The following is a 12724-nucleotide window of genomic DNA, read 5'->3' on the forward strand; positions in this document are numbered from 1 at the left end:
AGCATTTGCCAGGTGTGCAAATGGAAAACCACAGAAAACCACTTTCAGGGCTGCCGACAGTGGGGTTCGAACCGATAACTGTCCTAACTCTGAGTTGTATCGTATGGTCGACCTTGCCCGCACTGGCGTTGAATGTTTCATCCATCCTACAATCTTCTTCACAGCCATGAAATGACGATACGAGTGGCATTCATCTCCTGGCCCACATGGCGCTGACTGACCGGCCTCTGATCTGCCGATGATCCGATCACGCGTAATGTCATCCAAATGTATTTTCTCTGCCATTATGTTTCCCTAGGACTCGAATACTGTGCCAAATGCCAAATGCACACAACACGCAGTCAGGAACTCTGTATCCAACACGGACTGTTTCAGGAACACTAATCGGTCTCGTAGTGAGCTGCCAGGTTTGTCACGTGTTTTCGTGTTGTCTAGCCACAGATTAGTCCGCACATCACTCAATGATTTCTCGTGGATCTCGAAGATCCCTTACTTTATGGACACGAGTGTACTATTTAGTAATTGAAGATTTTTTCTTTTGGTGCATCTAAAGAAGACTCTTCATGTCATTATGTACGCTTTTTTTTTTGTTAGTTGCTTTAAGTCGCACCGACACAGATGGGTCTTATGGCGACGATGGGACAGGGAAGGGCTAGGAGTGGGAAGGAAGCGGCCGTGGCCTTAATTAAGGTATAGCCCCAGCATTTGCCTGGTGTGAAAATGGGAAACCACGGAAAACCATTTTCAGGGCTGCCGACAGTGGGGTTCGAACCTACTATCTCCCGAATACTGGATACTGGCTGCACTTAAGCGACTGCAGCTATCGAGCTCGGTTTTTTATGTACGCTTTAAGGACAAAGTTTAGACAGATCTATAGATGCTTTTTGTTTCACAGTAGAGCCAGGCTCAGTGGCTCAGACGGTTCTGACCCCAACTTGGCAGGTTCGATCCTGGCTCTGTCCGGTGGTATTTGAAGGTGCTCAAATACGTCTGCCTCGCGTCAGTAGATTTACTGGCACTAAAAGAACTCCTGCGGGACAAAATTCAGGCACCTCGGCGTCTCCGAAAACCGAAAAAATAGTTAGTGGGACGTAAAGCAAATAACATTAAATTGTTTCGTAGTAGAAGCAAATGAACATGTTCTTACCTACCTCTCGCAATATGGTGGAATCGTCACCGTCGTAGACCCAGTCATCGCAGCGAGTAGTAGTCTTCAGGAAATTGTCTGCATCGCACGTGCCTGCGCTGTTGTTCACATTGTAGCGAAGGCAGTGGCTAGGTTCGTCTTTACCAGAACGTTGCTCCATGGGTACAGCATACTCCAACCAGTCCGGCCTGAATACAGTGCCATTGTCGTCACATTCCGGTATGCGGCACCTACAACACACCACAACCCAATCAACTTAAATTTAACTGATGTGGTTGCAGCTACGTTTGAAATCCTGAAAAACCTCAAAAGTTCGTTCAAGTTGTTTACCGTACTATAGTTGAAATTGCACTCATAAAACGAACAATAAAGTGAAAAGTCAAGGAAGGTCTTCGGGAAGTTTTGAGAAGAAGAAAGTGCGTCTAAAGCAGGGCCTCTCAGGGTGCATGCACCTGGTGCATGCACTGTGCAAGGTGCAAAAGACGACTTCGCTTGGTTGCCCAGAGTGCAGACCCCCCACTCCTCGATTTGAAGCAATAGCGCTGTCTCTCTTTCCCCATGCCTGTCTCGCTCGCCCCCCACCCCCATCTCCCTCTTTCTCACTTGCTCCGTAGCGCTCCAAATCCGAGCCGAGTTGAGCCGAGCTTAGCCGAGTAGCCCACACACGAAGCGTTGGTCCGAGCCGAGCCGAGCCGAGTGGAACCGATGCACTGTGTACAGGAACTCTGCGCCGCTGTTTGCACGCGTGAGATTTTGGGCGTTTGAGAGGCCCTGGTCTAAAGCAAGGTGGACACATTCTACTTTCAACTTATGCCTGAAGAAGATTACTACATTTACAAGTGACAAACATTTAGGGCTGTCTCCCAAGTGGTAGATTTCCTGTCAGTTGTTTACCTAGTCTTTTAAATAATTTCAAAAAAGTTGGATATTTATCGAACATATCCCTCGGCAGATTATTCCAATCCCAAATTCCACTCCTTATGTAAACACCATTCCAAGAGAAACTAATTTTTTAAACATAGTGTGTATTTTTATTTCTTGTTTAATAGTGTTTTTGACAGGTATGTTATAGTGTAATATTTATATTGAACTTGTGTGTTCGTCAGACTGAAAAGCTTTTAAGTTACATTTAACTGAGTCGACACTGGAAAGTATGGCCTCCTTCTTAACAAATTATTCGGCCAGTCAGGAAAATTACGAAGCCAAAAAACTCAAGTCACTTAAAATCACAATAATGAACATTGACAAATCAATGGCATTTTGAAATTAAAGCTCGTTTCCAGGTAAAATATCAACTTCCCAATCACAGCTATTTTGGATCTGAAACGAAATTAAATTCGCCTACATAAAGAAACAGGAAATCACGAACAAATCCTACGCATCCATTTAAACCTAAGCAACTATTGGTACCGGCTTCAATGGACATCCTATGCTAATGTTTTACAGCATTATATTAAGAAAAAGCAATCAAAAAATAAAAGGTCATTGGCAATAAAATATATAATCTAATCAACAAACAGAAAAAAAGCAGAAAACAATAACCACAACAAACTCGCTAATTTTCACACTAGATTAATTAATAGATCAAACAGGGGCGGTTTCTCCATAAGGTTGCAGGTTTGCGCTACCCCCATTAAATGTTTATATTTACTTTAGGTAAAGTTTTATCATTTGGATTACTCAACTACTGTATTTTCATTCAACAAGAGCTTGAAAGAGCAAATATTGACAACAGGGTACTTTACAAGCCGGTACTCTTAGATGTTCACTGCAGGAGCCGAAAAGTTTGCAGCGGGAAGTCAACCTGTGGTAGGATGAAACTTGGGCTGCTCGAGGGGTGCGCGGGGCTGCTAGAAGTGTGCTTTTAGGGCTGCGCGGGGAGAGGAAAACATAGGCGTGGCTTCTTATACATTGCTTAAATAGAGGTTTATCAACCTGGCTCCTCCTACCACGGCCGACTGGATCCCTTGCTGCGCTAAGGAGCTACCTAGAGCGACGCATCAAATCGACCGTGCTCCTACGTAACCAACTACTAGCGAAGCTTGTAGGCTAAGAGCGAAGTCGCTAGCGACCGTTGCTGCTCAATGTGAGATTCTGTTATAGAAGAGGAGTGTCATCTAGCGACACCGGATGGAAGTTAGTCTGCTGGATCACGGCTGGTTGGATCCATCGCTGCGCTCCGTAAGGAGCTAGCTAGAGCTATTCGTCCTGGCTAGAGCGACGCATCAAGTCGGCCGTGGGTGGATATATAACTAATGTCTCTAAATTTGATAATAAACACCGCCATTTCTTTCAGTATAGTCGTGAGCTTTGTTGTGTGCGTACAAGCTAAGTAGCTTATTGATTTCATTGTGTAAACATTCGTGTCAGTATGTGTCTTTTTATTATTGTGCGTTTTTATCAGTTAGTGGTATTTTGCCAGATCATGAGTTCGGTGCAGTCTTTAATGTCTAGGCCGTTTCCGCAACGGACTGCCGAGGAATAATCCGAGGTGAAACGAATGGGAAGGCCCACGCGACGTTTAATTTCGAAACCGGATACATTACAAAAGGATATTTTTTCAATACCGGAATTAGGCTATCTCAAAGTGTTTCATTTCAGTATGGTAAAAGAGTTTTTAAATGAAAAAAAAAATGTTAATGCGTTATAGTAATATTCCTGAAAATAGAAATGTAAAATGTTTGTTTTACTTTTAATAATAAAAAAGTATTGTTGATGTATCTAGATTTGAAAATTATCCTGTAATCATATTATATCATTGGTAAAAATTGTGCACCACTGAACTTTTAAACCACCAGCCGCCACTGAGATCAAACACTACCATTTGAAAGAAAGAAAGAAAGAAAGAAAGAAAAGAAAGAAAGAAAGAAAGAAAGAAAGGAATGAAGGAAGAAAGGAAGAAAGAAATCTCTTAGAGAAAGGATTCTATTTCAATTGCGATGAACGTCTTACCAAAAACAACATAAAATAGTTAATCACTAACATAGAAATTGCTTGTGACAACATACCCATATAACAAAGAGAAATAATAAGAAACCTAACCACCAATGAAGTAGTCACACAAGAAAATTCCACGAAACAACCGAATTGTGCAACTCAATACTCAACGTTGAAAACAGTTAACAGCAAAATCAGAAAAGACAACCTAAGTCAAAAAACAGATAAAGGGGACACAACAGGCATAATGAAGAAAGACGAGTACATAGAAAAAACAACAGAATTCATCAACAACTCCGACCTGCAGTAACCGCAGGCAGCTTACATTGGTCACTGTGGTTTTGTTTTTCTATTTTATTTCCTGTTGTAAATGTCCGGCTCCCTGGCTGAATGCTCAACGTATTGACCTTTAGAAGGCCCCGGGTACGATTTCCGGACGAGCCAAGGATTTTAACTATGCATGGTTAATTCCTCATCGGGGAATTAGGATTAGTGTTCATAAGTTCATCTCAGCACGCTAATCCATATAAATAAAATAGCAACAACCGTGTGTCTGTACACTGACTATTTTGGCGAAATTTTCGTTCAGTTATCCGTTTCAGGTGTAATAATGACCCTCTGCATATTTTTTTAGCTTTGGTGTCAGTGAATCAGTTCTTATAATTTGAAAACTACTGGATATATTTCCACCGAACTAATATTTAGAATCCACCCGTCCTTAGTTAGGGTTTAGGACCAGTATTATTTCTACATCCCTGAATAGACTGGGGTTTTGTACGAAACCAAAACCGTGATTTTGCACTCGCACAAAATACACACAATCAAATTTAACGGAAATCTACCTGCCTTAATGGAAACCAATTTCTAAAACTCTTTTCTCACATGCACCTTTTCTGTAGGAGATATCATTAACGAACCGTTTTTCAGTCAATGTCCCAGCAGACTTAGCCTAAAAACGTGTACGTGCAAAGCGTATTAAATATAACTGCAAATCTACTGGAATATTTCAACCAAACGTGAAATTTAGCATCCATCTCTCCAAGGGTAGTTATTAAGGTCAACAGAATTTCAAATTCCTGGAATGGACTGGGGTTTTATAGGAAACCGAAACCAGGATTTTACTCTCCCAAAAAATATACAGGACGAACCTGACTGGAAAGATGTCATTAACGGACGGTTTTATAAGCTATGTTCAGCGGACATAGCCCAAAAGGTGTTGTACGTGGAGCAGATTTCTTATCTAAAATTATAACAACTCTGTATCTGTACATTGACTATTTTGGCGAAATTTGCGTACCATTATCCGTTGCAGGTTTAGTAATGACCATCTGCATATTATTTAGCTTTGGTGTCTGTCTGTTTGTCGATTTGCTGTTTGTCCGTTTGTTGACTTATAACTGAGAAACTACTGGATATACACTGCCTGACAAAAAAAATGTTAAGCACCCATAAGGAGTGGTTGAAAGTGAATGAAACTACATATACTGAAAGACCATGTGCCTTTATTGAACTGATTACAATATGGGATGAAAGAGACAAGGCCGTTGGCAGTTACAGGTGGAATGTTGGTGAGAGGTCAGGAGGGTGTAGATACCTCCTCCCCCCTGGTCGCAATGCATGCACTTATGCGGTTTGAAATGGTGTGAAACAGCTCTTGGATCCTATCCTGAAGCAAGATCGCCCACAGTTGTTGCAGCTGTCCCTCTAGATCCGGCAAGTTGGTGCTGGGACGGAGTCCCCTTCCAATGTCATTCCACACGTGTTCAATGATGGACAGGTCCGGGGATTTTGCTGGCCACTGGAGGACCTCAACTTGCTCTAGGCAGTCCATAGACACACGTGCTGTGTGTGGACGTGCATTATCTTGTTGGAACACTGTCCCAGGGTACTGTGCCATATGGGGTAGGACGTGCGGACGCAGAATATCTGTGACGTATCGCTGTGCCGTCAAAGTGTGCCGAAGCACTATTAGAGGTGACCTGAACATATATCCTATGGCTTTCCACATCCTGATGCCAGAGATTACGCCTGTGTGTCTTTCCACGATATGGGCAGCATCTGCCCTCGACGCCGCCAAACCTACACACGATGGTCATCGGAGGTTATGGAGAAGCGGGACTCATCATTGAACATGATGCGACGCCAGTCGTCCTCTGTCCATGCCTCCCGGGCAAGGCACCACTCCAAACGCAGGCGTTTGTATTCTGGTGTCAATGGCAACCGACGCATGGGGCGGTAGGACCCCAATCCGGCAAATGCGAGTCGTCGAGACACTGTGCGGGAAATGTTGTAGAGTCTCCACCAGTACATATTCACGGATGGCGGCTGCCGAATTTATGGGATCCCGCAATGCTTGGCATACTACACGACGACCCTCCTTTGGGGTGGTGTTTCCTAGTCGACCTGAACCTGCATGACATGATCGGGGGCCCTCATGTACCCATTGAGTCCAACATCGGGCTAATGTAACATCTGAATGGCCCACAGGCCTGGCAATTGCACGATACGACCAACCAGCCTCATGCAGTCCCACAATTCGGCCTCTGTCCTCTGTCAAATGCTATCTAACGCGTCTGCGAAACATCGCCGGTGCTTCGTACTGTACGTAGTCCTCTCTGCACGTCTTGCTTAACTGTCTGACTCACAGCAGCTGACTGGTAACAAACTTATCAACAACAGGACGGTGCCATCACGAATGCACTCTGGTGGGCATTCTACACATTACAGATACATTTACTCACAAATCAATGGTATGCATGTATACCGAAATGGCATAATATTGGAGCACTCCTTATGGGTGCTTAACTTTTTTTGTCAGGCAGTATATTTCTACCAAACGTTATATATAGAATCCGCCTGTCCTTGGCTACGTTTTAAGGCCAATATTATTTCTAAATCCCTGATTGTACTGGTGTTTGTAGATAGACGAGACAGTGATTTTACCCTCCCAAAAAATATACATGGCCAGACTTAATTGAAATCTACCAGCCTTAATTGAAATCTACCAGCCTTAATGGAAATCAAATTTTAAAAATCTTTACCTCATGTGCACCTTTCCGATAGGAGGATAACAAGGGAGATATGATTAATGGACTGTTTTACAGGTTGCCATGTCATTTCATAATGGGTTAAAGGGTTCAACTAAAGAGCCATTACAATCTTTTCGACGGAACAGATAATAAGAGAGGTTATCGTCAACGATTCGTTTCATGAGTCTTCTGCCACAGTGCCACTCCTGGTTTCATATGAACAACGATATGTAACCGAGAAGTCGGAAGAATTTCGCACAAATTCGGACCAGGAACTGTACAGTTCAAAGACTCTGTGATTGTCCTCATTGTGTCTCCACTTTGTTCAGATTCATTGTACTTCACGTTACAACCACGTGCTTTTGTAGAAGAATATCAGTTTAACATTCCGCATTAAGCGTTTAAAACAGGCGTGTTTCGCATAAATTCACGAAGGAATCGTGAAAATCGATTACCAATTCCCATGCAAAGAACGGGTACATATGACAGTCAACAATTAATACAGAAAATTGCATGTAGTAGTAAAATATAAAACATATAAGGGGTAGTCAAAGTGAAGAACGAACACCTGCTACAACGTGACCATGGAATGGTTTTATTCAAAAGTTATTACCAAAAGCGTTAATACATTTATCTCTCTGGGAGACGCTATGATCAACTCCAGTTTTGTAGAAAGAGGTAGGTCGCTGACGGATCCACAATCGCACCCCACCCTTGCGCCCCCTCGTCCGAATGAAACCGACGTCCACGAATGTCTTTCTTCCTCCGTGATTCGTCTGTTTTCCCGAATAAGGCTATCAATTAACCCTATCACATCAGGGGTAATGGCTCGATGTGCCTGTATTGGGCGCGCATCGTCTTGCAGTGATGTGCGCCCTTCTCGGAATCTCCTATGCCATTCGTGCACACTCATCATGGACATGCATTGTTCGTCATACACAGCAGACATGCGTCGGTGAGTTTCGCGTACTCCAGTACCCTCAGTCACTAGAAACCCAACCACACCTCTCTGCTCTTTGCTTGCCTATATTTCTACAGCTGGACGAACACACTAGAGCAGTCCGCGCACCAGCAAAGGCATAACCCAACAAGTGCGCGCACCTGTGAGTTGTCACTATGCAGTTCTCTTACCACAGCGATGGCAGTATCGATACGCAACAAGAGCGTTGCCACCTTTCGCGCGGAATGTGTGTCATCGCCGCTGTTCGGTTTTCACCAGGCGAGTTGGCCGTGCGGTTAGGAGCGCGCAGCTGTGCGTTGCATCCGGGAGATAGTGGGTTCGAACCCCACTGTCGGCAGCCTTGAAGATGGTTTTCCTTGGTTTCCCATTTTCACACCAGGCAAATGCTGGAGCTGTACCTTAATTAAGGCCACGGCCGCTTCCTTCCCCTTCCTATGCCTTTCCTGCCTCATCGTCGCCATAAGACATGTCTGTGTCGGTGCGACGTAAAGCAAAAACAGAAAAACCTTGTTAGGTTTTCATTTGACTGCCTGTTGTCCCCTTAACGTTCACATTTCTTAATGCCCTGTTTTCATAGATGGTTGGTGGCTACATATGTGGACATTTAGTTCACAAATATTTGGCTATCTTTGTTTTCTAAACCTAGATGAATAGTAGTTAAATATTTTGCCACCCAATAAAGGAACAACAGTGATACTAAGCAGTCAAAACACACTGGTCTGATCAAAATTACACCCTAACAAGTTGCACCAACACAATAACTTGCAGACTAGGGAGATAAATTAAGTTGAGCGTACAGAGAAATAAGCGGTGGTTACATATTTAGCCACTTACCTATACGGCGTTAACAGGCTGCGCAAAAACTTGTTATCGTAAATTAAAGGGGTGTTAGGGGATACAAATATAAGTATTTTGAACATAAGAACCATAGGTCTGTGGTGATTAGTTACGGCGCTACGCATGCTTAAAGATTACAACCGGGCGAGTTGCCCATGCGGTTAGGGGCGCGCAGCTGTGAGCTAGCATCCGGGAAATAGTGGGTTCGAACCCCACTGTCGGCAGCCTTGAAGATGGTTTTCCATGGTTTCACATTTTCACACCAGGCAAGTGCTGGGGCGATACCTTAATTAACGCCACGACCGCTTCCTTCCCACTCCTAGGCCTTTCCTATCCTATCGTCGCCATAAGACCTCTGTGTGTCGGTGCGACGTAAAGCAACTATTACGAAAAAAGATTACAGATCGGTTGGCAACCTCCCAGGTGCTCGAGCGTAAACGTGACACATTGCTTATAGTTTACATTTTAGCTGCAGACAGTGAAAAGGGACAAACGTACAGTACCCTAGAGCAGATGTTCGAAATGTCCCCCTCCAACTTGACGACACAAATCACATCGACGCAACAAAGATTCGCGTATTCCTTGGAAAATTCCGGACGCTTCTCGGACACAATTTGCAGGAGTGGCGACCGACAGACGGAAGAAAGGTCACGCGGACAGCGCATCAGCGAAAAACAGTGTGGCTCCTTAACGCTCGGGCGTCTGAAAGGCAGGCAGCCGAAACTAATAATCGCAGACATATGGTTCCTGTATTCACAATACTTGTACATTACATCTTTATTACCCCACCATACTTACAAACCATTGGTAAAAGGAAATAAAGAAAATAGTACATGACTGGACTAACTACTTAACTACAACTAAATCTATAACTAATTCTATACTAAATCCTCTATGTAGCAGCTCACACATGGGCGGATAGCCAGCTCCACATGCCACACGCTACCTCTACATTTTTTAAACCAAACCAAACCCCAAACCCCATGGCAGTACAGCCCTTGAAGGGCCTTGGCCTACCAAGCGACCGCTGCTCAGCCCGAAGGCCTGCAGATTACGAGGTGTCGTGTGGTCAGCACGACGAATCCTCTCGGACGTTACTCTTGGCTTTCTAGACCGGGGCCGCTATCTCAACGTCAGATAGCTTCTCATTTTTAATCACGTAGGTTGAGTGGACCTCGAACCAGCCCTCAGGTCCAGGTAAAAATCCCTGACCTGGCCGGAAATGGAATCCGGGGCCTGCGGGTAAGACGCATGAACGCTACCCCCTACACCGCATGGTCGGCCTACATTTTCTTAGCACATGACTAAACAAACTACTAACTACAACTAAACTAACTACAACTAAATTCTATACTAAATCTGTCTGGCCGAGACATCACCCCCTGGTGAGGAACTGCGACCACCCTTCCCTGGGATCTGCGACCAGCCATGTCTCATGAGGCCGGAAACCGAGCTCACATGTGAGCAGATTGCCAGCTCTACATGTAGCCTGCCGCATCTGATTTTTCCTGCCGAGACGGATACCATAACTCGGCTCTTCTCTCTCCGTCTCATTGGCATCTTACTCTCCTCTAACCTTACTCTAATCTACAAGTACAGTCGGTCTGATTCATCACTTTAGCTTGAGACAGATCAAGCCTATCTCTCCCACTCTCACTTCTACGTCGCACAACTCCACCATCATGCTCCTTCCCTTTTTTTCCCCTAACTACTCGGTCAACAGTTCCTTTCTCACTTACTTTACAGGTACATTTCCAGACCCTCCTTATACTTTGCTCCTCTTAACCGCCCTCATACTTATCTTTTTACATTCATAGAATTCCCATTTATACATAGACAAACACATTAACAATATATAATACATCGACACATACTACACAAATAAACATTCTATCCTTAATACCGTGTTCTCTTCTCGTTATTACAGAGCTCTTTCAGCCCTTTAACTCTCTTCTTATACATTTTGCTTCCTCTATCCTTCCTTCCATCACCACCTCTATACCTCTTCCTGTTTAACCCTTTCACAACACTTGTATCTGTACACTCTAATACTCCTTTAATTTATGAAACAAGGTTTTTCTGCGTCCTGTATATACTATATATGCTGCATTAATAAATATAAGAAAAAGCAAAAGGGTTGAATATTACCAAAAGCCAAACTTAAAAGAAAACCTGTTGTAACAAGTTGTTGCAAACATATGAATATTTCAGGAAAATTAAACTTGGTCTTGAATCTGAAGAACGCAGATTGGGCCCCGACTCGAAAGAGTGTACGGTAAACGAATACGAGATTTATAAGAAATTCAATGTTATGTGTCCTTTTCTTGCAATAACTGCTGAAATTATTTTTGAGTATCAAATGGACGAACATTTTTTGTTACGTTCTTGCAGAAGAACGCCCTTCAGATGGACCCTATGCTTTGGACCTGATGCGGTGTTTCCTCACGCGGTATTAAAGTTCTTTCCATATGTGTTCAACTGGGTTGCAGTTAGAGTACTTTGGTGGGGATTTCAATGTGTGGGGTGTATTGTACACTAACCATAGCTCAAAATTTTCTGACGTATGCTTAGGGTCATTGTCCTGTTGGAAGTAATGGTTGTTTCCTAAGCCAAACTTCTCAACACTACTCTTGAGGTTATTGTTGCAAGATGCTCTTACACTGAAATCTAGCCATATTGAAATCTATAAATACAAGATTACTAACACCATTAGATGCCATACATCTCCATACTGAGCCCATAATTATACACTGAAGTTCAAGGGTTCAATACCATTAACCCTCTAGCCCCAAGTTTCACAGTACCAATCACGTTCTTATGTTCCATTCCGTGTTGGCTTTTCTCCAAACATGCGTCCGCCCATCAGTTCGATAGATGTTAAGTTTGCTTTCATCTTATCAGAGGACGTTATCCCAGAAGTCCGTACCTTATAAATTCGTTTGCCAACTGCAAAAGTTTATTCCTATTAACCGTATTTACAAATGGCTTTCGACTGAGAATAACAGAATTATACCCAATTTTATTACGGACCCTGTGAACGTGCTTATCTTCCTTCAACAGTGCCGTAATCTTCGGTAGAGTAACCATTGGATTTTCCTTCGCATGTCGCACTATTTTCCTCTGTTGTCTTTGATTGAGCTTCGGCGGTTTGCCGCTTCTTGGTTCATTCAGTACCGTGTGAAACTTCTTATATCGCTAAGCAATCTAAAATACCGTCGTTCGATTTCTATTCATTGGATCTGCAATAGGGGAATAGTGTTTTATTTATTTATTTATTTCAAATGCTTTCATTCCCCACCCTGAAGTGGTAGGGTGGGCCACCTAGAGGGTTACACCCCCTCTCTGGCCAAGAGACGCGAGAGGGTTGGGGAGGTGTGATGGAGGAAGGGGGTGGGTTAAGGGTGTGAAGAAGGAGGAGATGAGAGGGGGTTTGGCCTCTTAGCTAATGAGTAACTGTATTTTATTTCGTTATATTTTACAGGAGCTTTTGGTTGCTTTTATTGATTTTGTTTTGTTTTCCTGCTCTGGAGAATGAGCGTTGTTGCCGAAAAATACTTACATTCCGATCTGGGAAAAAATAGAGTAAAAATAAAAAAGTACATGACGATAAAATAATTAAATAATGCAATGTAGGAAAATAAATCGACCGATGATCCTTCTGGAACTGGAAGAGCGATGGGAGTTTGTCGCTGATGTGATGCTGGAGCTTACTTCCCCCATCATCGTTCTGTTTGCTGACTGGATGTTGCAGTGTTCATTGAAGAGAAGAGTTAGAGGTGGGGGTGAAATGACGGACAGGATTCAGACAAGAGT

At 43.4% G+C, this 12724-nt stretch overlaps 1 protein-coding gene across 1 annotated transcript in view; it reads right to left on the reverse strand.

The window, feature by feature from the left end:
* Positions 1-12724, reverse strand: part of LOC136858171 (solute carrier family 22 member 2) — a 509914-nt gene that overhangs the window by 332092 nt on the left and 165098 nt on the right. The window contains exon 3 of the mRNA XM_067137526.2: positions 1152-1377. Coding sequence (XP_066993627.2) covers positions 1152-1377 — 226 coding nt within the window. The remainder of the gene's footprint in view (positions 1-1151; positions 1378-12724) is intronic.

Source organism: Anabrus simplex, chromosome 1 (assembly GCF_040414725.1).
Source record: "Anabrus simplex isolate iqAnaSimp1 chromosome 1, ASM4041472v1, whole genome shotgun sequence".
Taxonomy (NCBI): domain Eukaryota; kingdom Metazoa; phylum Arthropoda; class Insecta; order Orthoptera; family Tettigoniidae; genus Anabrus; species Anabrus simplex.